Below are 26657 nucleotides of genomic sequence, written 5' to 3'. Positions count from 1 at the left end.
TACGCGTTCGTTGTACGAGTAAAATATTCATTTCAAACATGATAGCCCACACCAACGAATAATGATGGACATTTTAATACCCTAATATCTATTTTCCTTATCTGAAGTAGATGAATTAAAAGATGGATATGTTAACTCATCATTTTTATAAAGTCTAATTTAGCATAAAATAATTCACAGTATCAAATAGAGTTTAATTTACTGTTTAAGCAAATGGAAAGACCATATTGGACGTTTACTCATGATATATGACTACATTGAACAAATTAAAAATTTATGGACGGCATTACACATTAGACCAAAATTCAGAAAAAATTAGTATCATTTTGCGTTGTATTAAAACTATGGCACGACGATCAAAAGACTTGAAATTGCCCAAAAAAGAAAGCAATTTTCAAATAAAAAATTGTAAAAATTTTCAAATAATGGCCCAAAGTGCAATTATTTTCTCAAATAAGGGTCTCGGGTAAATCTTGTTTTAAATAAGGGCTTGAAATGTTCTCATTGTTTCAAATAATGGCCTGACTAAGAGTACTTCCGACATTTGCATTTTCTGCATTTTCTGCATTTTTCTTTCTTTCTTTTTTTCCCCTTTAGGAAAGGGAATGACCATCGGCAAGGGCTAGGCGGCCATCGCACTGATGGCCGTTCCTTTTCTTGAAGGGAAAGAAAGGAAAAACAAGAAAAGGAAAAAAAAAATCAAAAAGTGAAAATGATGAAAATACCCTTGGCCAAGTTATTATTTGAAATAATGAGAGTATTTCAGGCCCTTATTAAATAAGATCCACTTTAGACCCTTATTTGAGAAAATAAAAGCACTCAAGGAATAAAAGCACTCAAGGCTCTTATTTGAAATGTTTCCTAAAAATTGTGATCTATGAATTATTGGTTGCCGAATGGAGTAAAAGTTAAGAGAGAGAAGAAAAATGAAAAATTGCCTATTCACTTTATAGAACAAATGGGTGTTAATAAATTAATCTACGGAGTAAAGGAAGTTGTCTACGTAATCATGGTGTCTTCATCAAAATATCAAGGAAAATTTTCAAATAATAGCTTGAAATTAACCTTATTTCAAATAAGGATATGAAGTGCCCTTATTATCACACAAAAAAAAAAATCTAAACGAGGTCATTTTCGTTATTTATTTTCTTTTTATTATTATTATTATTATTATTACTACTTTTTCTTTTCATTCTTTTTCCGTCTTTGCTGCGGCCAATGAGGGCGCGACGACCATCGCCGGCCACTGGGAGAGGGCTTGGGCAACGCAACCCTGGCTGGCCGCAACAAAGAGAGAGAGGAGGAGGGCCTCTTCTTCTTCTTCTTTTTTTTTTTTTTTCAGTTGGACTTGAACGAGTTAGCCTCTAACTCCTACATCGGAAATTCCATGGCAACCCAACGAGCCGTATCAATGTGAATGGCTTTGTCGAACATGTCTTGTTAATTGCGAGATGGGCCTCATCGATTATTTCTGTTAGGAGTGGCTTTCCCTCATCGAAGTCTCATAGACATACGGAGTAGGAGTACATGCATCTCGACTTTTATTTAATGCGAAATACTTAAAAAGTCTTTCAAGAGATTTTGATCGAGATGCGTAGAATTTGTAAATAAGCGGAATTCAAAAACGAAAAAATATATATAAAAGTCAGCTAATCCTCTAAAAAAAAAAAACTCAAATTTTAAGTTCAATCTCAAATTTGAGTGAAATTTTTTTTTTTATCTCAGAAAAAAAAAACCCAAAACTTTAGCTCTAATGTCTGAAATCTGCCTTGCAACTTTATTTATCTAAAAAAATTAAAAATAAAAAAGCTTTAGATCTAATCCCAATTCTACCTCAAATCTTTTTTAAGAGAAAAATAATCGATTTTCAATTTTTAATTTTAATCTCAAATCTGCCCTCAGTAGCCCTCCGTCTAGAAATCGCTGTTAATCATCCCCGATTTACATGTCTTAGAAATGTTTCATTCTCCATTTTTATTGGGTTATATCTATTATTGCCGTGAAAAATCTCATGTTGATCCGTACATATTGCCGCATGACTTTACTGATGTGGATTTTTACTGTCGACGTGAAAAAGTCACGTCAAGTTGAGATCGGATCACGGTGCTAAATTTGAAAATATATTGAAAGTCCGTGATATGTTTTTCAGCCAAAATAAAGTTCGGGGTATATTTGAGATCGAACTTAAACTTTAGTATTTCTTATGAGATAAAAAAGTTCGGGACAGATTTGAGAATGGTTCGAAATTTTACAGGGAATTGGGGTTTTAAAAAAAAAAACTGCTGGCCCTAAATTAATTAGTTTTTTTTTCTCCAAAAAGGCAAAAAAAAAAAAAAAAGAGGAGGGGGGCAGCTTTCCTGTCGTTTTCTAGCTTAATTAATAAAATCGAAACAAACATTACATTTAATCCCGCCTGGTTTGTCCCTTTCTCTGTGGGTCAAAGGGACGATACATCGGCTTCAATCAGAGAGGCCTACTACTCTATCCAACCTACCTCTAGAGAGAGAGACAGACACAGAGAGACAGACATAGAGAGAGAAAGTCTTTTGTACTTCGAAATTGCAAAAAAAAAATAAAAACAAAAAAAGTAAAAATAAGGAAAGCGGAAAAGGACAAAATCTTCGAGCCCAAAGAGAATCGCTGATAAGACATGAGCATGCCCCCCCTCCTCTCTTTCTCCTCCTTGACTCAGACAAGAAAAGGAATGAAAGTAGGTCCCACTTCCTCGTCTGCGCCCCCACCCTCCCTTCTCCCTTCACGCTCTCCTGCAGCCCCGTGGTCTCCACGCTCCTGAAGTAGGGTTTCTTTCTTTCTTCTCGTTTTGCCGCTTAAATGCGGGGAAAGTGCAGCAGTTCCCCAGGACAAAGGGAAGGAGTTTGACAGAGGTAGGACCACAGCGCCAGCGCCAACGTTCTTTTACCATGTTTTTCTGTTTTTTCGTCACACATATTTGGAATAAAAAATTTATTGGGTAAAATAATTTCATCTTCCTATTTTTTAGATAAATTTTAACCTCAAAATGGATTTGAAACATAATTGAGCAGTAAATTTTTTTTTACTCCCTCTCTCGCATGTGGCGTTGCATCCCTGTCTTCCGCCACCGTAGAAATTTTATGTGATCTCCCTCTCTCGCTCTCTTTCTATTTTAGGGAAAGTGAAGCAGTTTGAGACATTGACAAAAAAAAAAAAAAGCAGTTCAAGACAAAAGGAAGGAGTTTGATAGAGTAGAATTAGTAGAGATAATCAACTAAAGTGGATTTTTATATTTTTGATTAAGTGTGCTTAACAAGTATTTTCAAAAGCACTCTTCTGTTAATTTTACCTTGTGAAGTCGAATGATTACTAGGTGGCAAGCCTATTCGCATATTTCGCTCAAGGAATAGTTACACATAATCACACCGTTATTCTCTTCACATATGATGTGGAGGTGATCGATTTCAATGTGAGTCGGTTTCTATTATAGAACATGAAATCAAGAAGTGGTCCGCTGGTTCCCGGATCCATTCGGGAATTGGCCCATTAGCTCTTGAATAGGTGTAGGAACCGATTGTGAGTAATCTCGCTCTACATTGCGGATTAGCAACGTTGGCAAAAAAAGCGATGCAAAACTTATAGTTAAAGATGGTGGCGTGTTAGGTTAGCTGAATAGTTTCGAAAGAACGACGTGATGCAAAAACGAATGATATGAATGTTAATGTCCATGAATTGAAGGAATCACTTCCTAATAAAAATAGCCTATTATATATATATCGATGCGGTCTTGGATTCGAGAACCGAGATGATATTCATGAGTTCTAATTTATTGGAATCAAGAACCTCCTAGAATTGGCCAGTTCGGGTGATTCCAAGCTTGATTCGATTTTTTTTTTTTATCACTCCCAATAAATACTATGACGCCTCTTATATTTGTGTCGTTTCGTGAAACTATCATAATTGATGAATGTTGAGCATCAACGATAGAGATTGACTTGGTAGTTAAATAAACGAACATATGTGCGCGGATTGGATGCTAGATACAAAATCAATTCCGGTACAACCAAATATCGGGCCACCCTTTTGGATTTGATTTTGAGTTTTGCCTATTTGAGACTTGTGAACCCGAAATTTATCAATGGAGAGTGAACTTCATCGTAATTGGGACTCGTTAAAAAGAGTTGTCTTCTAACGTAAGCAAGACAGCTAGAAAATGATGATTAGCCTTTTGACCTTCGGTTATAGCGCCAAACCTCCAGTTCAAAGCAAAGTCTCGTCTTAAATAATGCACGAGTAACGAGCTTGCAATATTCATGCAAACTTTCCCTCCTTTTTTGTTCACATGTTGTCCGTGAAAAAAGTTCGTGTAAATGTCACATCATCGCTAACAAATATGATAAATTCACGTAATATTTCAAAGGACAAAAGTCATCAAAAACCCAAAGTTTAAGCCACTGTGACACGTTTAGTTTAAATTTAATCCCGTGACATAAAAAATTTCAAATTTGTAACTTTATGACATGTTTACCCTTCGTCAAGATTCTATCGGATGATTCTAGTCAAAATAACGTTGTTATTTTATTCATGTAAGTCATGTGGGCTCTATGTTAATACCCTTTGCTTTTCGGCATCCATATAAACAAATTTTTACCCGTGCTCACGATGGAAACTCGACGGATGGTAATTGTTCTGCGCGTGTACGAGTTTGGGAATTTCAGCGCCATAGAGAAAGGATTTGAGGTAAATGTATCATAGTAATCATAGTTTGGGGTTTTTAGTGGCCTTTGGTCAATTTTAAAAATACATACCTCCCATACATCTACCGCATCGCAATATTGTTTCTGGAAAATGTTTTTTTTTTCCCCGAAAACATTGACATGCTAATGTCATTTCTTCCTTCTTTAGGGTATCTATAAGTAAACATTCTTTGTGGTCAAGATACCTTCTTTAGTTGATTTGATCTTGTTTCCAAACATAAGCCAGTACGGTGTAAAGATTCCCAATTCCATGCATGCATGTCCCTGCAAGCGAAGTGGAGATCGCCATATGTACTCATCACCGGAGCACAGGAACGCACCGAGCAACTTGCGTTGAACGTCGTAATCATGTGAATCATATGGACTGGTCAGCCGCGACATGAAAATGAGAGAGCATCTGCACGCTTGCTTCCTTCATAACTGCTGTCTCAATTTGCGCCCGCTTGTTCGGGAAAACAGCGGGAGAGGCAAAATCTTCAGTTGTCTCCCTCCCTCTCTCTCACCATCGAAACATCAAGAGACGCTGTTTCGACACGGCGAGTTCTTACTGGTTCGTTCGTGATTCACCCGTCGATCGTGGCCGAAAGGATGGGTGGGGTTTCTTGATTCCAATGCCCTGCTTATGCAACTCTATGGAAGTGCACGCTGATCTCTCTTTCGTGTTCGAAAGCATTGATTAGTTTCGTTCTGTTTCTTGAAGGCGAGTCGTGCAGCACGACGAGCACAGTTGTTTCGTTCAGTTTGATAAAATGCAACTAACATAATCTCAACACATGTAATTGTCGGGACTAAGCGCACAAACGCAATGAAAATAAAGAATAAAAGCGAGCAAAAGAAATCGAGACACGAGACTTATCTTGATTAGCCCTTACGCTAGAGCTACTTTTAGCAAAAAATTCTACTATAAAACAGCACATCTCACCTCTCTACTACAATTTCCTATTGCAAAAGAAATAAATTATATAAAGACGACGCGAGAAAACTTAGTGGTCAAAAAAGTCCTAAAGACTTTACCCTTATGCCTTTCCGTCGAGGAGACTACGGGCCACGTACCCTAACAATACTACAAGCATAGTCTACCATCTTTTCCTTACGTGCTCGATATACCGACAAATCTGATATTATTTCATTTTTTTTTTAACTCTTGATATATTACCTTCGACGAAAGATTATTTTTCCTCCACAGTGCATATGGGAAAGCGGACCCACCACTCCTATTGCATGGAAAAATGCAACGTTATTGAATGATCTTTCGGTTAGCTGCACTTTTGGTCTCTTTACCCGTAATTAATGAAAGTTTGACCTGTTCCAGTCAAAGCTAGGCCTTTTTTAATTTGGTCATTATTCATCGAGGCATGCTTTGCTTACCACCTGGAGGGAAAAAAAATAACTTTGCAGAGAAAAGTAATCTCCAGGTCCCTCCTTCTCAACATTACACACACACATGACAACACCCCCAAAAACAATAAAAAATCACACACACATGTATATAACGTTACATGTATAATTTTGCCCTTTCGCTCTCATGCCACCTTTTTTAAGGAGCTGCTAACAAGGTAATTTGATATTACTCCAATCACATGATCTCCTAATAATCGAATACTTTTTACAAAATACGATGTGACGATGTGTGTATCTACGATTAAAATTATACCGTTCTCGACAAGATTATCAGGAAAGCATTTTCCTAAAGTAAATGAGAAAGTCGGTTTTTCTTTTCTTATGGGTGTTCTAAATGAAAAAGATCGACAAATCAATATGAATTTACTGTTTCTTAATCAAAGTATTGAAATTCACTTGATTAACCGGATTAACATTTTAGTACGAGGCACCTGAATTTTTATTTTTTTGCAAGATATAGATATTGACACGTAAATCGACATATATTTCATTTATCGTATGAATGGTATAGTAAAAATCGGATCGAAAATAGAAAAGTAAATGTTTATATTTTTGCTTTGGCTCGATAAACAAACGAACAAAACCACCTGCGACGAAATGGAATGCCCATCGCGCATGGCCATCAGCCTTCGACTCCCGCCGTCATTGCAGAGCGGGAAACCATCCGAGCCCCACTCATCACCGTCCGGAGATAATTTCTAAATATTACACAAAATCGAATAAATAAATATATAAACAATATATATATATATATATAAAACCCATCACCGTCTTTTCGTTTTTGGGTCCCTCACTCGGCGTCTTTATCCAAGAGCCATCCTCTTCGTTCCCCCTTCTTGAGTCCATTTCCTCTCGCCAGCGCTACAATGTCTTCAACCTCGTCTTCGTCGGATGACGGTGGCGGCGGCGGGGCGGCGAGGAGGGGCGGCGACTACGAAGGCCCTTCGACCTCGAGACGACGTCGCGGCGCCAACGAAGTCTGGCCCGAGCCTTTCCTCGAGGCCCTCGCGGCACAGGTCGCCATCGAAGAGGCTCGCTCCGGCGGACGTCTAGCCGTCGCTCCTTCGCTCGTCAACCTATTTCAGGTACGTACGGTCCTCCCTTTTCCCTTTCTTTTTCCCCGTCGTATGGGACTGAATAATCTGTTCGCGATCACGAGCACCGCGAGCTAGGACGCAATTCTTGGGTTTAAGTTTTATCGCTCGGAGTTACTGCTCTTTTTTTTTACTTCGCATCAATGACCGGTGCGTACGTCTCTCCTCCTCGGAACATCGGCATTGTTACGACAGATCTTGAACGATGTTTCGACCTCCTCGCCTTAAGAACGGAGGAGGAGAAAAAAAGAAGGGAACCTTTTCATGAGTTCAGCATTAGGCATCAACAGTTGTTGCAGAGTAGCAGAAGCATCAAAAAGCAACAGAAGAGACCAGTTGACCAATTCTTTCACGCGACGCATTGCGAATTGAGTACGGTCAAGCTTCTATGCGGAGAAGTTGGATTCGGGAGAATATAGTTGGATTCGGGCTACGACGTTGATTTGTCTAGGCATCCAAAGAAACCAAATTGGAACCGCTTTTTGCCTTTCGATGGGGCCTTTTCTAACTAATCCATGTCTCTTTCTGAGGGTCGCTGCTGTTTCTTCTTCGTGGAAAAATGGTGATGGGTTCTTTTTCTTTTTCTTTTTCTTTTCTTTCTCGTCTGTCCTTTTCCTTCTCTTCTCTTCCTTTTTCACTGCTTTAGAAATGGCTATTTCCGGTCCTCTTTCCGTATCTCAATGAAAAGGGTTCTTTTGGATCTGATTTTTTTCCCCGTTTCTTTTGTCTTTTTTCCCCTCCGCGATTTTCCCTAAGCTCTAGGAAATCCAACTGCCTTTTGACTAAACTTTCTTGGTCCCTCCCCATTGAAGAATCCCATTGGGAGGGAGATGCAGGAGCTTTTACTGTGACATTAGCTTTGGTGGGTGTTGTTTTTTTTTAAATGAGTGAGGCCTCGGACTTGCGTCTGTGCCCCCCATACTTACGTAAGTCTCTCGTTTCTATATTTGGTTACAGTACACAGATCAGAAGCCCCCCCCTCTCTGTTCAACTTTGCACAATATGGTGCACATGTTCTCCAAGTACACATCTCCATTCCGGATTGCCACTTTCCAACTCCATTTTTAGTAATTTCGAAATCCATTACCATAGATCTGGGATTGTCGGAGAGCCTCGAGTAGGAACCGGTCAAAAGCCAGCATGGGCAAGTGCAATGAGCAATACCAAAAGGCACATGGAGCCCAATGTTTAAAGGTTTCTTTTTTTTTTTTTTGGGATAAGGGGCTGTTCTTATGCATGATCCCGCAATCGCCTCTATTGGCCATCCTCTTCTAATTCGAACTTGCGTTCGTTCTTTAGTGGGGTCGCGAGGGAAACATTCTTCTATAATCAAATTTATTGTTTTGACAGTGCTGTTCAATCTCTGAATGTTTAGGGTTTCCTTAAAGTCTAGTTCAGCGCCGTAGAGATGTGTAGATGTCGGGTTTAGATTAAGCTTGTGACATATATAGGTTTGGTTCTCTACGTAGTCAATAGTCGTGCATTTGAACCATCGGCCGGGGCATTGAAAAGGGATGGCAAGGGATCTGGTTGGTCGGCTCGAATCAAAGTATATTCGTATTCCTGAAGTACCATTCTTGTTAAGCACACTAGACGACGTGGGTAGGTAGTTCGCCGGCACTTGAATGAAAAAAACTTAGATTACAGATGGGTCGAGTTGTATTCAGGAGTGGAGTAACCGGACTTGATTTTGAGACAATTAGGGTTAGCTAACTGAAATTCAAGTCTTGTAGGGCGGGATTGTCTTGTGCAAGTAGGATTTTCTCGTCATCAAACCCTTCCCCGCCCCAAGTATTTCTTATTAACCAAAAATTCTTCATTGCGTTGACGAGAGAGTTGGATCACTTAGAAATAAATGGAATGAAAGAGATGGGAGGGACACAGGGGTGAGGATTAGTGGGTGGTTGTGACTTTGTTATGGTCAAAGAGGAAGCAAGTTGGAGGGGAGAGAGTATCATTGAAGAAGATTCGCTGCTTCTAACGAGAGAGACACTCAGGCCTTTGGGGGTCACCCCACTCCTTTCTTGGAAATGAAAGAGAGGGAGAAAATTTTGTAGGAGATAGAGATAGAGACAGAGAGAGAGAGAGCACGCAGTCTCTCTTTGGACCCCCCCAAAAAAAAAAAATGTCTCTCTCTCTAGATCTCCAGAAAATGCCCAGGTATTTCGCTTCCCATGTATACGAAAATAGAACGGGGACCACACCGACACAGAGGTCCTATTCTCGAAGAGGTCATGAACCGTTTGACATCTCCTTCCCCCACATTTCATTTGATCTCTCTTGATTTTTCAGTCTTCGTGAGACGTGCAAGCTCTCACTTCTGCTTTGCTATGGTTTCCTTTCTGCAATTATGCGACTTGGGTAAGTCCGTCTCCATGGAACTTTTAAGGATCTCTGAACTTTTTTATTTTTTTTTTCCAGATCTCCTGCCCTCCTTTGATCTAGTGCAACTACTATGTTATGAACTAAGTTTTGATGAATGATCTGAGAACGTAATTGTTCCTTAAAACTGAAATGGGGCGGGTAGAGAAGCATGCCTCCGTTGTGCGCGGCCTGTGCCCTAGCCAGTGTAGCCTTGTGACCGTGCAAGGACAGCACGGAGTGATTAATGGACAGTACTGAGGAGGAGGAAGGAGTTGTCACAACTCCAGAAACTAAACTCCTGAGACGTCGTAGCCACAGCTTGTAGATTTACAGGGGGTCGGATGGATGCTGTTAGATCTTAAGGTCTCTTTGCCACAAAACCCCCACTTTGTAGTTTGTCCAGTCAAATATCACAGAAAAGGACAGAGATAGGTTTTTTTGGTGTGTGTAATTATGAAATTGCAATTCTGTTGCTTATTTTCTCGACTGACGTACAAATAAAGGAGGAGGCAAGATCAGGAGGAAGCAAAACGCCTGCCAGAAATATACTTACACTGCAACTCGTACAGGACTATAGTACTCACACTAGTTCCTGCTGCTCTAGTCCCTAGTCTCTCCAGTCAGTCTAGTCTGTCTCTTTCATAAAAGAGAAAAGAAAAACTCATCTGAACACTATTCCACGCGCATGCATGCATGCGTTTTCCTTTTTCCCTTCCTCTTTTTTGGGTTCTCACTTTTGAGGCATATGTTGTGTTTTCGTCTGTACAGTCTAGTTCGAACTTCCAAGACCATCTTTGGTTGTCGCTTTGATGATGTGCAACCAAAGATGTTTTGGGGTTCGCGCATTTCTATTTTCTTAACGTTTTCAACATATGTTCACGAGTTTGCCACGGAAGAAGAGGGAAGAAGACACCCTGGCAAGCAAGGGTTTTTAAGTGTTGAACAACATACAAAACCCTTCTGCACAAAATGTTCAGACAGAAAAAAAACCCATGTGGGAAGTTGATTCATAAATGAACCTAAACCGTGGTTGTAACTCGTGGGTGATTGGCATTCAGACATGACATGCAGTTCATATTCAAAGTTCAATGATCTCTTTTTTTCGTGAAATTCATTTTTGAAATCAAATTTTTCTCTGGTTAGTTTGGATTTGGGTGAAGGGTTTTGGGTCCTGTCCAGGTATCCTCTACACTGTTGCAGATTTAATGCCCCGGGAGCAGCAATCTCTTGGGTGATCAGGGCTTTTTTTTTTTCTTTTGGCCTTTTGACAGACTTCAAACTTTGCTTCGTCTGGTCTTTCTTTTTTCTGTCTATTTTTTTTTTTGGACGAAGACGTCTCGTCTTTCGACTTCTGCCTTTTTGCGCCCAGCTGATGCAGCTTAAAGCTTTTTCCATGTCTCTTCTCTCTGATCGATGAGATTTTGTATCTGATGTTGTCTTTGATTAATCTCGTGTTTTGCTTTTAGGGTTTTTTTCCCTCTTTTTTATTTTTAACTGCTGTCGCATGCAGTTTCATGCTTGTTTAATTTCGTTGTCAGCCGAAATAGAATGAAATGCTTCAGGCCCTTTCCTCGAGTTTTAATACCATTACTGAGCAATGTTCAGCCCTTTTTCACTGAGCTCAGCACGGAAACCCAGTCCATCTTTGAACGTTAGGGTTTAGACGTCTGCTTTTCTAGACGTGAGGTTAGAGGATCATAAATTAGGGTTTGAAGGAAGTGGTTATTTTCCTCGGGTTATTTTAAGTAGATCTATCTACTTTCTTGGGAGTAACGAAGGCACCGATAACATCGAACTTGTTTTTCAATTTGTTCAATTTGGTTCTTGAAATTTAAGTTGCTATTAAGTGCCATGGTGGCATTGCGGCTATTGACAGCTAAAAACGTAAGGCGTAGCGAATATTTCTCAAAATTTTCAGAAGAAAACAATATCTGAACAAACAAAACGAAAGACAAAATGGGCGAGAATGAAAGAGCAAGCTACTGTAGGTGGCGGCACTGCCCACCACCAGCCAAGAGCCGGCATCCTTGAGGCCATCCGTCACCACTTTCTGGCGAAGGATTATCCAGACCCCTCTAATGAAGCCTTCTTCGTGGCAAATAAATGGCCATGAAAGCTGATACTAAAGAACTCCCGGAAAACCAAGTCCCCACCCTAGATCTCCTTGTTAAGTTTATCCAGAAAGCAACGATTATAAAGTAAACACGAGAAAGAAAAATTGAGACATAATGTCTTTTCGGATCCACCCTTAAATTAGAGCTACATTCATTAAAAGATTTTACTATAATTACCATAGTTTATGCCTTCCCAAAGGGAGTCCTTGTGCCTTCCTTTTGATGAGGATTATGAGTTGTACTTGAAAATAGAGCTTGTGCATTATCAAGGTTCAATAGTAGAATAGTATGATACCCAAGTGCAAATACAATGGACGATGCTAGAATATTCAAATACTACATTATGTATTCATCTAACTTTTAAATTTTTTAGAACAGTTGATAGTGTTCTCGTAAAATCTTTCATGATATCGGAGCAGAAGATTCTAAGTTTTTTTAAGGCCTCTATTTGCCTCTCTAATTACATATTTCCAAGCGAGGCTTGGACCAACCAAACAACGTCTAGTCTACACATTAAATCACACATCTAAGCTTGAGATTAAATATTAAATTACGTCTTCATTTAACATTTTAATATTTTAAAATAGTTGCTAGTGGTCCCTCATAATATTCATTCTCAAACTTCCATAGTCTCCAAGATGCCAACTCGACCCACGCTAAATCACAAAAACCCCCGGAAAATTGCTTGCGTAACCAGAAATCTTACCATCTATAGACCACAACTGATCAACTTGACCATGACTGCATGGCGAGTAGGTAAATAACGAATTGCGACTCGGGCCATAGGAAGGGCATGACCCTCCTCTCCCATATGTGCGACGGGTATCACATTTCACTTCCCCTCTTTTCTGTGTATGTGCGATGAACTGGCGGTTGCGATTAGCTTGAACAATGACGAGAGTTTGCGTCAACATATTGGTTCATGTATTTAATGGAAAGAGTAACTTGAACAGAATAGTGTATAGTTCAAGGATTCAATTAGATGGCAAGAAAGTTTAGGATTAGATTGAACAAAATCTAAGTAGTTTAGGGATTTTTAGTGCCTTTTAGCCCTTTTTCTGAAAATATATCGTGTGCAAAATCTTCTCCGTATGAGATTAATGTTTTGGAATCAAGGTCGACCTAGTTCTACTGAGATCCACCTGCTTTGGTATGCATGAAATTTCTGTAGTCCCCAATCAATTTATATTCTTAGGGTTAACTTTAATAAGTACGACGGAGAGAAAATCCAATAAATATGGCAAACTTGGAATCCGTTGACCATTCTATGATTATCATTTTCAAATTTCGAATTGGCAGTAGTTTTGCACTTCTCAAAAGTTGTACTATTCATTAGGAGAGTTCTGAAAGATTAGTCAAAATAATGTTCAATATAAATTCTTATCAGAGGATAATGAGAACTTTTTAGATATAAGATGTTGGTGGTACTACTTTCCACACCTCATGCTATAAGCGAAGTGATTTAATCTTCATTTTCCTCTGTGATAGATGGATATATGGTTACATTCGACAATCATTAATTCATTTAAGTTTGGATACCATAATGTGCGATTTGTTAAATAAAAATGCTCAACAATGAGATTGTGATTATTTGGAAGGAAGCACTATAGTTGTACAGTGTTGGAAGTCTGAGATTTAAGCGATTATATTACAATGACGATGTTATAACTTAGTTGAAATTCATAAGTTTCTTTTCGGAACATTGTTGCCTAGCCTAGGTTTTGGTGTTTAAGTTGATAATTTTGTGTTTTGTACGGTACATAGCGTGATCCCATGCATGCATGATATGAATTTGTTCTGGTTGCTCATGGTGCCGAAGCTCCAGCGTCATTTTTCACGGAGTTAATGGTATTTGTCGGATCTTTTACGTAGTTTATGCCTAAATGCGAAATGCAGGTGTGCACCACGTGGCGAAATGTATCGAACTCGGATCTCCTGTGGGCCCGTCTCACCCAATGCGTGTGGGGCCAGACCCACCTCACCCATCCCACGTGGCGTGACGAGTACATCTACCGCCATAGGACCGCTGTGAATTTCCGCTCTCGGCGATTCATGCATGCCACCCTCCACTTCGACCCTTCGGAGGTGAACGAGCATCCACATGGGCTTATTTGCCGCTGCCTCACCCTGTCCGACCTCCACCTTGCTTGCGGCTTTGCCGATGGGACCGTCCGCCTGTTCGACCTTGCCACGCGCCTCCACATCGCCACCTACCAACCCCTCCACCAGGGCGGACTAGGTCTACACCCGCGTGCAGTCTCCGGCATCGTCATGAGTGATTCGCGGCTTGTATTTGCCACGCTGGATGGAGATATCCACGTGGTCATGATTGACGGAGGGGCCCCATTGCGTAGGGCCCACGTCGGTGATGTGGTCAATGACGGGGCATTGGTGGACTTTGCGGGATGCGGCAGGTGGTGGGCGGGCCTCTACGCGGGAGTACCGGGCAGGGCCTTCCACATATGGGACAGTAATTCTGAGGAGCTGGTGTTCGTGGGGGGGACATTGACCGACCCAGAATCGCTCATGGGCTGGCGAATGCTGACTGATTTGACTCAGTTCGTGGGTCGTCTCCGCGTCACGCGGCAAGAATCGGCCGTGGCGGCCACGAGCACGAGGGTAATTCTCATCGATCTGAGAGACCAGGGGATGGTATTGCGCGATCAGAGTTACAGGAGAAGAGGGCTCATCGTAACCTCGGTCGATGTTGATGAAGATGCCTACGTCATCGTCGATGCGCGTGGGCGTGCTATTGTGCGCCGTGTGGCCACGTCGGAGGAGATATGTAGGTTCAATGTGAGGGGCGCATCGCAAGGTAGAGTCATGGGGTGCATGAACCAGGGGTATGCGCTAATGTGCGTGGCGGGTGTAATCAGGGTCTGGGAGACGGGACGTGGAGGCTACTTGTACGACCTCGTGGAGGGGATAGGCGAGGTCAACGCGATAGTGGCCAACGAGCGCCACGTTGCGGCGTACTCCAACGACGCGACCATACACCTATGGGACTTCGGCGCAGTGCAGTTGTGAGAGCATCCTAACATCCTAACACCTCAGGTGTTAACACTTGAGGACTGACCAGAGGGAGGGATGTGTGCCAAAGTGCTACTGTGTTTTGCTTACTGTTTGGGAGGGGCGTGCGTACGCTGTTTTGGGGAGCCGTTCTAGGGACACCATTTCGACACTGATTCTGACTACAAGGGACTGTGGTTGCGTATAGTCTCGGGCACACAAGAACAGGGACAAATGGATGCGTCTAGTGATGGTGGGAATTTGTTCGGTTGCTGCTGCTGAGGGTAGTAGACTAGTGTAGATTTCAAATTTTGGGGAAAGTAGGGGTGGTAATGTTGTTCGACCGGCATTGTAGCTTCTCTAACTTCCCAGTCAATCTTCGGGGTATTCTTTTTCGGTAAAGAAGAGTCGGTCTCCGACTTCACGTTTCTAAGGAGTTTCATTCAGACATTCCATTTCGGGTCCTAACTTTTCGAACCTTCTCTCAAATGGAAAGCATGTACATGAGTTGAGTAGCTGGATTCTCCGGGTGAAACAACCTCCACCACCAAGCTTCTTGTCCATCCGCCGCTCGCAGTCTCCATGAACTTTGTTTCTCCGGTCACTTTCTTTGGTAAGGTGAGCACTTTTGTACACCGAACGGTGATCGCATGCCCAACGTTATACTGTAGAGTGTAGACTATGCTACAGTCCTCATTCTGGTCCTCCGGCCAGGCCTAATGGTTAAACACATCCCTTTGGGAGATGGGAGCGGTGGAAGTCGATCCACTCCTCTGGTCGGCTGTTTCGAGGGTTCACAATTAAAGAACAAGAAGAATTCAACTTGCCAACCTAATCAGTGCCCATTTCTGCGAGATGGGATGCTGTGAAACACGAATTCAAAGCAGCAAGGTAAGCACTGCCACTTGCGGTCGACACTTGAAGTCCACATTTCCGACGGCCTGCTGGACCATATGGTGGACGCTCATCAGTCGCCGCCTTTTTGCTGCACAGCTTCAAACCAAAGCAAAAAGAAAGAGAAACTGGTATAACGATGGAATAGTAAATGAGTAGAGTGGCATGCATGCAAAAACTACAAAAGAAACCTTCAGTTACTTTTGAGATCAGTCCTCTGGTAGAGTCAATTGACGGATACAGAACCGAATGAATTAACTCAAAAATGGCATCTAAAGTTATCTTCTCGATTCTTTCATCACATAAGCTTTCAATACACTATGCTCCGGATCTAGCCTCTTTCAGAAGCTTTTGGCAAAGTACATTCCCAGTTTCTTGCAAGACTACCAAACAGAAAAAGATATAGACTCACTTTTTCGGCGAAAAGAACTCTTGAATGCTTGGGACTTGAATTCCTAGCGGGCATATAATAACCACTTAATAATTAAACAAGTGCTATCATAAGCAAACAATTCCCAAACTAAACATATATCTTCCCTCTCACTGCCCAAAAAAAAAAAAGTACAAATAAAAATAGATCGAAGAAAAAGAAGACGAAAAAACAAGCTATTTACACATCAAGCATGCCCACACAAAATCATGCTTGAGCAATTCCTTTGGATAGAAGCATATCATACACCCTATCCACTTTGCTTGGTTCCACTCTGAATAGGCCATGGGCATCTGATTTCTTGGTAAGGTTGCCCCGCAACATCTCTATTGACATGACATGTAGCATCTTCAGATAATGCGCTGGTAATATTCTGATCTCACCACAAAGACGTTTCTCCTACGCGAAAGAAATAGAGCAATCAAACAGTCAAAGTTTCTGCTTAAAAGGAACAATGAAAAGCGCTGGCATTAGACACTTATCATTTTTCAAAATTAGAGGAGTCGCGCTACATAAAAAAACCAAGAAAAGGTAGTTCTCAAGAAACTTAGTGTTGTTAGTTTGAGAAAAGCAATTGGTTTGACCAGTTTTCTGTAGAAGCACTTCTCAAAATAAAATTTAAGACCTATTGTTCTCACACTCAAGAGTACTTACAGTTTCGGATAACAGCTCAACTCCAGGAAAATCGCTAATGTCCCAATCATCTAGGGAGCTGTGTAGAGTATCCAGCGACGTCAAAGTTGTGTCCTTGCCACTGGACTGTAGGCTCGAGGAGCTCCTGACAAGTCCTCGAGGGCTGCTCTCCTGCTCAACTTTGACATGACTAGGCTTTGGAAAGATTTTACCACTCGGACCAGCCTGTGAAATTTCCTTCATTCTCTGGGCTCCTTCTGCTTCCTTCTCTCTCTTCCGCTCAATAAACTTATTCGCCTCTGCCGCTGTTCGACAGCCAGCAGCTCGAGCATCCTATATACTCGTTAGTGAAAGAAATATAAGAGTGAGCACCACTATATAAAGCTAATCAGATTGAAGTGCATCAAAGTAAAGGTAGAAGTGTAAAGATGCATCAAAGTTTCCCTCAAAGGTCGGTAAGGAGATGGAAACTTTCACTCTAAATAAACTAGAGAAGATCAGATGTTTTCCCCACCCAACGAGAGTCAAACCTCAACAAGTTCTCTCTGCAAATGGTGCATTTCCATTTGGCATTTGCAAATACGTAATAATCTTATGAACTTCCAAGGATCTGAGGTACTCAAACAATGTGTTGTAGCAAAGCTTGTGCAGTTGTAATACAGAAAACGAAGACCATAAATGCAGAGTATATTTAGGCCCAACTGGCTTTGTAGTTGCACATATTGAGTTTCAGGTGGATTATTGTGAAAGGAACTAGCTCAGTGTATGGCGGCAGATGGACCTTCAGCAGAAAATGGTCATTTCTCCACCGATTCACCTTGTAATTGAGTCAGCTGATGGAGGCCCCTCCAACAAGAAAAGGTCTAAATATGGAAACTTCTCTTAAGTTCATCACTGAAAATAAACTTTACAATGCAATAGAAGTTTCTAAATAGGGAAAAAACCACAAAAAACCCTGAACTATGCCAACTGTGACATATTTACCCTGAACTTTTTTTTGCGACACCAAACATCCCAAACTTTTACTCATGTGACACATTTACCCCAAACTTTTTCTTGTGACATTGAAAATCCTAAACTTATACTCGTGTGACATATTTACCCCAAAATATTTTTTTGTGATATCAAAAATCCTAAACTTATATTCGTGTGACACATTTACCTCAAAAATTTGAGGTAAATGTGTCACACAAATATATGTTTGGAGTTTTTAGTGTCACAACAAAAAGTTTGGAGTAAATGCGCCACACAAGCACAAGTTTGGGGTAAATGTGTCACATGCATACAATACAAGTTTAGGGTTTTTTGTGTCACATAAAAGTTTGGGGTAAATGTGTCACAACGGGCATAGTTTAAGGTTTTTGGTGGCTTTTTTCCTTCTAAATATTGCAGGACACTAATGAATGGGCATGGGCACATCGCCATGTCACAGAGAAAGTACTTTTCCCATTAAAATCAGGAGATGCGGAACTGCAAAAAGGGCGTACACATGTTATCCACTAATTTGTTGGTTTTAAAAAATGGAGCTCACAGGATGAATCAGACGAGAAAGCTATTAATCGGTAAGCATCAGACCTGGAGTTCATGTATTCTTTTGACAATCCGATGCTCCTCTATTATACTCTTAACAAACTCTTCATGCTCTTCTTTCGAGTGAAACCGCGTGAAGACCTTGAAGCGCTTATATATCTCTCTCTCTTCTGGAGAGAGATTCTTCTCAAATGGATCAGGGTAGAGCAAGTTTCGCTCCAATATAAAATCCTTTCTATGTTTCCTCTCGTCGAGCCTGTCAAATTTTCAAGGTAAGGGCAAGAAAGGTAAATTACTCACCTCAAAACAAATGATGAAAGGACACTTCTCAACAGAACTAGTACCAGTATAGACAGATTCAACCAAAAGACAGTCAAATAAATAGTATCATTCTGTACATGTAACATAGAGTCCAATTGGTAAAAGGCAGGTAGCAAATTCATCTAGCAATTATAAACAAAAATGATGGTAGCAGCATTAATGGAAAATATTGAAAAAGATACGAAAATTAAATCTATGGTCAGAATCAATGTTCATACTTATGGTTAACAAAAACTATTTCAGATGTGTCAAAGTGCATAATCCCTATACCAAACTGTCCAAGCACCAAGGTGACCTTGCAGCAATAAACGACAGCGGCTTATTTCCAGAACAGGAGAATATATCAGGATGCATAATTTGTTTCATCAATACATTGATATATAAGCTTCATATCTATTATCTCACGTTTCATGAAAATTTAAGCATCTTAGAAAAATGGTAATTTAACTAATATCAAAGCTTCGAGTGTATGTGAAAACTCTTCTGGCCATAATATATGTGTGTTACTCCTGTTTTGCCCCCTGCTTGTCATTAAATGTAACCGCATCTACATCTTTTGTTTCACGTGTAATGTCCAGCTTATTACGAGCTGAATGTTAAATTATTCAGCTGATAAATCATGGCACTTCTACTAATAACTTATACTTTTACAGAAAAAATGGTTATTCACAAATTCGATTTGGATGTGAAAAGGCCATCATGTAATACAACAAGTACTTTTGAGAAAACGGGTGCTGCAATATGATGCATGACCGACCAAGACACTAGATGCTGCAATATGATACATGAATGAACCAGAAACTAGATTGGTGAATTAGTCGGTTCATGAGATGCATTCAACCATGTCATGACTAAATGCATCTGTCAAGGTCAGCCAGTCATAGATTCATTCGAGAGATTTGAGCTGGGTACTTCAATAATTTGGTTGAGTCAAATTAATCAATGCCAGATATGCTTGCAAAAAAAAGTTTGATATCCATTAATTGCTCAGAGACATCAACAGCATTATAAAGATTATTTCGACATGCAGTGGCCACTATAGTCATTTTGGAGTAGTATGCTGTTTGAATCAGCCTCTCACAAGGTGCAAATCTAGCAACAAGCTCCCTGTAGGAGTCGTTATGTAGAGAGCATAGAACCACACCTTTTTGAATATATGTGTAGCACTTGCAGCTTCAATTCACGCTCTGCATGTGTATCGGTATCCCTAAATTCCATATCAGCTAGTAACTGCTCTGCATCATTGTCATATTCAACCTCAAATTCCTGCCTTTTGAAATTATAACCACTGAACTCTGTTGCAGTTGGCCCTTCATCCCCAGAAATTCTAGGCTTTTTCTCTCCAATGCTCCTGTCTATTTGAGATTCTGTGAAACAGGGAAAAAAAAAAAGAATTATAAAGCAACCTAAATGAATCATACTTATGCATGTTGTATCGACTTGAAATTAGAGTTATTTAAGCTCAGTAATCTATCTTATGCATAACAAGCTAACCAGATAAAATACACAAAGTCATCAGCGTGGACTCAAATCTTACTCTACAAGAGCCCAAATCCTCATAGTTCTCTCTCTACATGAGCCGTAGGGTATCTATCAAGTAATACTTCAAAACACTTCTTTAAGTCAATTGAGGAGGATGCTTCCTCAAGCTAACAAACAGCCATGTCAACAAGTCCTTTAAAGTATTACCTTCATCTTTAATTTCTTCCTTAGCATGTGAGATGTTGCATCCCCTCTTACCAGCAATTGAGCCGGAAGAAAGTACATGAACTGGAATTTCTTTCAATGATTCCATGGATCTGAATGAGCACATACAAAAGAATAAGCAAACTGCAGTACAATATAACGGTTGACAAACAATAGTGTTTACCCGTACTTGAATTTTGTAGAAGAAGCTGACTCTTCTTTGAGAGGTTCCCCAATTGAAGATGACTCTGTAAAAGAAGAGCTTAAGTCACGTGCAATTTTTCCAAGATGAAAAGCTTTTGGTGAATCTGTGACTGTGAGAGAGTATTTCTGTGGCAAGTATGTGTCCATTGCTCATGGGAAAAGCAGCTGAGCTTCAAACATGAATTTATGGTGAAAGAGATCGTGAAATTCTGCCATGCATGAACTTGCTCAGAATCGCTCTCTCAAGCTATAGCAGGACTGTAGGAGTCCTGTAAATCAGATTGGAAAACAACATCAATCAACTAATCCTGAAAGTACCTTCCTTTAATTCCTCTTGTCCTTTGGCCATTGCAACAAGCTCCTCTCTGTTTTTGCCCATAACATGAGACAAGTCCTAGATGAATATGGGGAACATATCATAATTGCAAATACTGTGTTGAAAAGGTGTATTAGTGATTGAATTATCATAAATCTAAGTGACAAATCCTTACTGGGAGAGGCCAGCAAGGGGAGTTCATATACATGGCATTGTAATGGGTGATGCATTGTGATTTGCTTTTAGATCCAACATGTTCGGCAACTTCAGCCCAATTACCAAACCCATACATTTCAATGCCCTGAATAAGAAAGAACCGCTAAACCTTGTGAATATGACAAACTGAAAACGATGGACTATTTTCAAGTAGAATAAAAAAAATAAGTAACACCTCTAAAAGTAACATTTCTTCATCTGCATTCCAGCCTGGACATAGAAGTGGAAAGGACAAATTGTCCTGTTGCAAAAAATAAAATCAAGCTAAATAAACAAATGGATGAGAAAAACTAATTTTTAGATGGAAAATTCCAGTTTAAAAATATCAGCACAATAGACATTCCATCATCACTTTTGCAACCACATGAAAACATGGAGCACATGACTTCAAATCCAGAGACATTAGCCAAATGTAACCTCTAATCTGCACTTTACTCCAAGCAACTCGTTTCATTCAACAGGATAGAGATCATTTCGAATGAGTAGGCCTTGTTTTGCGACACTAAAGATTCATGAATGTCAAAGCCCTAGAAAACTATAATGTAGGATTCTCTCGGACCGTGATAATTATAGAACTAGAGTGATGTTCGCCAGCGAAGAAAAAAGACACATCTGTTTCAGAGTCTACGTATTTTCTTAGGAAAGCACTTGAAACTGCTTTCATCTCTTTCTCAAGAGACCATTCTTTCATGGAGTTTTCCAAGAGGATTCCCAAATGACCTTAGCGTCTCTCATAAACATTATTAGTCATGACTATGAGGCATTGCATGGTATTAATATATCATTGAACCAGTATCTCATATATTAAACCTGAAATTTCATGTAGTACGCATCAAGGAAGAGTAAGCCATAATTTCGAAGAATTACCAGATTATGCATAGTAATTAAGATATTTCAATCTGATTAAGACTTGAGACTGGAAAAGTTTATTTTGAAAGCTAGAGGGACCGTTATTGTAAAATGAAACTTGTATAGTGACAAAAAGAATTCAAGAAAGCGCTATAGACCTGCTTGATAAACAAAGTCTGGAAAGCACTTTAAAGACATGAAATTGGAGAAGTGTCTTCATTGTCTAAGATGCTCACTTTCAAAGAACAAAGGGGAAAACACAACAACGACAGATAACATAATCCTGGCATTCTAAATCAAGAAAAGCAATGACCAACCATGACCCGGTACGGATGATTGCTCTTGTGGGGGGTACTTTCAGCTCCAACAGAAAAACACTCTATGCAAAGGTCAAAATCTGGACAAGTCGCACACTTCATACGAATTTTTCCTGACATATCCTTGTTGCAGTAGTTGCAGTGGTAGGAAGCCCCTTTCTCTTCATTTCCCTGACCAACAACTACAGTGCACAGAAAAGTTTTCAGAAAAAACAGAGATGGGAAATCTGTTTAGACCTACCTAAGAAGAAGTATGATTGACAAGCTTTAACCCTTCAAGCATGAGAGACAGAACAAACCATTCATTTTACCACTAATAGGTTAACCCACTATCTAGCTTGTCATATTGTAGCGCCGTAAAATTTGGTCCTTTTATAGCCTTCAATTATGAATTTAAGAATAATCTATGAACAACCCATGCTTAACAATCAAAAAACAATTCCTAAATCCGATAAGCAAAATTGGGCACAACCGACTCAAACGCGTGACTAGAAGCCTGAAGAACAAAGAGAGAACTCATATCCCCGCAAAAGCGCTGAAAAGTCGCTGACAAGTACCTGCATATGCAGACTCTACATTTTCTGGACCAGAGCCAATCTTTTTCCTCTTGGATCTATTGGAAAAAAAAAGTTAAAGTGAGCTTCACCAGCAATACAAAGCAAGGTAAAATGTATACTTTCTTGAATTAAGGTCACATGGAAATGCATTCGAATGAATTGCTAAATCCACCAAAAGGCACAGGACTAGTCGAAGTCAGTTGATAAAGGGTACCCAATGAACGATCACAACTACGTGAGCAAGGCATCCATCCAAATGACCCCGGCCTCAAACTTGATATTATCTTATAATGCTAAGGATTATCGCCATTCCTCCAAACTCTTCAAAGGAGTAAAACTAGAATGTGACCGACTTGGTTTCAGAAGCTCTAGAGAACAAAGAGCACACAGGTCCTATGCATTTAAAGCGGGGAACGGCTCATGAAATCTTTCAAGCCTCAGCTCTCAAGCTAATCCATATCGCATGCGAAGCATCACTGGAGTGCAAATGAACGAAACCAATTACACACCAACATAATCCCCTAATGCCGGACTCTAATCCCACGGAGACAACTTCGTACTCCAGCAATTTTCCACAACACCCAAACACACCAGTCCACATCCCATAATTACAATCGAAACTCGCATATTCACGGGGACACACGCAAAATGAAAGAAAAAGCACGTAGGACTAGGAGCGAACGTAGCAAAACCTTTGATTCGGATCTTCATCGGCAGAGCGAGAAGCCGCGCGAGAACGTCCCATCGGAGCCAAATGCGTCGCCTACTCCCGAATTCGAGGTCGTGAAGCTGTTCGGACGATACCCCTCAATCCGCGACCGCCCGTACAATGCGAATCGATTGAGCTCGCTTCGGAAGCGTTTGCATCATTGCATGTGCTTCCGTCGATGGAGATCTCCGCCGCCTTACTCAGTGGCGGATAGAGTCCCCGGGTGATGGCAATACCGCAATTTTCGCCTTTTGCCGGGGTTGACTTTTATCTCTCTCCTAGTTCATTCATATGTGGGCTTGGGCCTATTTGGGCTTGGTGATGTAAATGGGTCTTCTGGGAAAAAATCCGAACCGAACTGGGATTTGGGTTTTGGACTGGGCAACGGTTTGGATTCGGGTTTTAGTTTTATCGAGTTCACGCTTAAATCTGTAGTTGTACACCAGGTGATCGTGAACCGCTTCGAATATACACAAGGACTACAGGGGAGACCTGAAAACAATTTGGTGATTCATATCACATGAAGACTCGCCTGGATTTTCATCTAGAACGAAGAAAATTTAGTCTCCAGGAAATGAGCTGCGATACCAATTCAGCGAACTCAGCATACGATTCGAAGAAGCACTGTTTGGACATGGATTTTCGAAACTCGCTGTTGCTCCGGCTGCCTCACTTTCTTCTCGCGATTGTTCTAGTCTTTTTTGGTTCTCGCGAAACTTCGGGCCTGGCCCAGAATCCTATGCCTAGAAATTCGCCACCAAGGCCTAGGGGGCTGCCTCTCATGGGGACTTTGCATCAAATGCCCTCTCCCTTACTCCATCATTTAGGAAAATTGTCAAAAAAGTCCTAAATAGTTTGCACTTTTTTCATTTAAGTCCTAAACATTTTCATCTTTTTTCAATTTAATCATATTGACCGAAAATCACTAACGTGGCACCGCCGGCGCTAACGTGGACAAATTATAATAATTTTTAAATAATTTTATAATAGAATTCTGAATTTCCTTTCATTTATTCTTTTTTTTTTCCGATTTACTTGGATCCCATGGTAACACTTCTAGAAATGAATTTTTGCACCAAAAGTGCTTCTGGAGCATAATCCGTTTGGAAAAATGCAACTTCTGAAACATAAATCCGTTTGGTTACGCTACATTATATTTATACTTCTGAACTTATTTTTGAGCCAATTCAAGAAGTTAAAAAAAGCTACTTCTCTTTCAGAAGTAGAAATCTCTCCACATTAATATCTCTCTCACTTCGACCTCTTTTCATATTCATCTCTCTCCCAACCACACCTCTGTCGTCGTCGTCCATTGTTGCCGCCCGCCGCTAACCGCCCCCATGACCATGGTCGGCCACCACCGCACCGCCGACCACCTCCCATAGCCACCCCCTGCTGCTGCCGGGTTGCCGGAGTAAATTTTTTAAAAATTTAAATAATATTTTTAATAATAAAAATTAGTTTTTAAAGAAATTAAAAAAAGAAGTATAAATTTTCCGGCTGTCGACAATGGTTTTTCCTACAAAATTTTGTACTAATAATATTCCAAAAGTAAAATATTCAACCGTTATCAAATGAATTTCTATTCTAAAAGCAGAAATTTTATCTTGTAATCAAACGTTTTTCTTTGAACAGAAATCAATTTCTAGAGCAAAAGTAGAAAAATCAACTTTTGCTCAAAAGTAAAGTAGAAATATCAACTTTTTCTGAAGCAGAAGTGTTGCATGCGCGCCTTAGCTTCTCTGGTTGTCAATTATGCAGGGTTCATCTTGTTTTCTGTCCATACGTTGAATGCTGGAGATAGCTCAGGAAACTGGTGGTCCTCCCGGTCCTGAGCAATGCGCTGGTCGGGGTCTTTCAGACCAATAAAGAAAAGAAAAAGCATGGAACTTCATTAGCACGATCGCTTTGTCTGGAGGATCACCAATCAACATGAGCAAGAGATTCGTTTCCTTGACGAGTAACCTAATAATATCCAAGGCCGTATTCGGTGAAAAATGTACGTATCAGGACAGCTTAACCTCATTACTCCTCGAACTGTTAATGCTGTCTGGAGGCTTTCCTCCTACCTGATTTGTACGTAGATGCACTGAGTGATTGTGAATCATTGCACCTCGCTCCCTCAATCATTATCCTTGTGGAAAATAACGATGTCGTGCCTTCTTTCTGGGTTCACAGAAGAAAAAACGCACAGATGTTTAAGTCAAGGTCATAAGGACTTTTCAGCTCTATGCCCTAGATTCCGTTCTATCTCTTCTCTGGCTCGCCTCCTTCCCGGGATTTGAAAAAAGATAGTGTCCAGAACATCAATTCAAGTCTAGCCTACTGCTTTTCTTGGTCCACACTTAGAGCTGTTTACGGAAACAACAAAGTCTTGCTGATTATTTTGGCCGGCATGCAGACTAAGACTTCTGTATTTTCCAGGAATCTGGCGTGGGACAATGAAGAAGAAAAAAGACAGAAAAGATCACAGGAGAGAACCTATCCAGCAGCCACAAGTTTTCTTTTAGAGTTTTAGAGGACGAATATGTTTGATCTTTGATGGACGAATTGTTGGAACAAATTTTAAATCAAGTAGTGCGAAACACGACATTTTGAACTTTACCTTAAATTAACCACACCAAAACTCACTTCAGATGTTTTTGGAAATAACTTAGAAAACCAATCTTTTTCATCCTTCTCGAAAGACCGGATTTCTTGACAAGCCATGGATTCATTTTTTCTACGACAAGTTAGAAAGTGTAAGCGCGAAAATGGCACCCCAAAATCACCGCTGCTAGAATATAGAGAAACAATAATCGATTAGAGGGATTTGGGCAATCGATTTGGAAGATGCGCTCAAGTGCTTCTTCTTTATATCACTAGCTCAATGAGACTGCCCATTACGAATTACATTCTATGACTACTTCTTATGTGAGGCTGTTTCTGATTCGCTAGTATTAGAGAAGCGACGTAAGCGCTATTTATAGAGTTTTCAGACAGACCCATATTTGACTAATCGATAATCTTTATATCTTACGTTATTACACTAATTTCGTAAAATCATAAATTACTATCTCAATTAATGTAGACCACATAAAAAAAACTCTTGCAGAAAACTTTACATATGCGCAGCAATAAAGAAGTGTAATCAAGTAGCCCCAGTAATTATTATGGCAAGTCAATAATACAAGGTCCTTCGGTAACAGCACAAGCTGTGATTATGTGCCAATATCTCAAGAACACCTCGGTTGATATGCCATGGTACGGGACTCAGCCTTTCGTTTTCCCTTTTTCTTCTTTC

General features: G+C 40.3%; 2 protein-coding genes across 2 annotated transcripts; one reads left to right on the top strand and one right to left on the bottom strand.

The window, feature by feature from the left end:
* Nucleotides 1-699: 699 nt before the first annotated feature.
* Nucleotides 700-23625, bottom strand: LOC115747655 (transcriptional adapter ADA2). The gene is made up of 13 exons (XM_030683888.2): nt 23358-23625; nt 22666-22721; nt 22109-22290; nt 21118-21183; nt 20902-21027; nt 20729-20804; nt 20397-20454; nt 20210-20319; nt 19665-19887; nt 18245-18455; nt 16691-17002; nt 16138-16435; nt 700-714 (listed from the first exon to the last, which is right to left on the bottom strand). Exons 1-12 carry the CDS (start codon nt 23408-23410, stop codon nt 16244-16246), a joined length of 1665 nt encoding a protein of 554 aa, XP_030539748.1. The 5' UTR covers nt 23411-23625; the 3' UTR covers nt 700-714; nt 16138-16243.
* LOC115747575 (transcriptional regulator STERILE APETALA) lies at nt 6952-14730 on the top strand. Its single transcript, XM_030683781.2, has 2 exons — nt 6952-7216; nt 13600-14730. Exons 1-2 carry the CDS (start codon nt 6998-7000, stop codon nt 14728-14730), a joined length of 1350 nt encoding a protein of 449 aa, XP_030539641.1. The 5' UTR covers nt 6952-6997.
* Nucleotides 23626-26657: the final 3032 nt, after the last annotated feature.

This window comes from Rhodamnia argentea, chromosome 10, assembly GCF_020921035.1.
Source record: "Rhodamnia argentea isolate NSW1041297 chromosome 10, ASM2092103v1, whole genome shotgun sequence".
Classification (NCBI taxonomy): domain Eukaryota; kingdom Viridiplantae; phylum Streptophyta; class Magnoliopsida; order Myrtales; family Myrtaceae; genus Rhodamnia; species Rhodamnia argentea.
The sequence above is the reverse complement of the archived record's forward strand: the minus strand, read 5'-3'. Positions and strand labels throughout refer to the sequence as shown.

What these genes read in the sequence shown, in the direction of transcription:
- LOC115747575 (XM_030683781.2), top strand. Translation starts at nt 6,998, where the DNA reads ATGTCTTCAACCTCGTCTTCGTCGGATGACGGTGGCGGCGGCGGGGCG. An exon ending in CGCTCGTCAACCTATTTCAG is followed by an intron (nt 7,217 to 13,599) that starts GTACGTACGGTC and finishes TGCGAAATGCAG; the next exon opens with GTGTGCACCACGTGGCGAAA.
- LOC115747655 (XM_030683888.2), bottom strand. Translation starts at nt 23,410, where the DNA reads ATGGGACGTTCTCGCGCGGCTTCTCGCTCTGCCGATGAAGATCCGAAT. An exon ending in TGTAGAGTCTGCATATGCAG is followed by an intron (nt 22,291 to 22,665) that starts GTACTTGTCAGC and finishes TGTGCACTGTAG; the next exon opens with TTGTTGGTCAGGGAAATGAA. An exon ending in CTACACATATATTCAAAAAG is followed by an intron (nt 18,456 to 19,664) that starts GTGTGGTTCTAT and finishes AAAATTTGACAG; the next exon opens with GCTCGACGAGAGGAAACATA.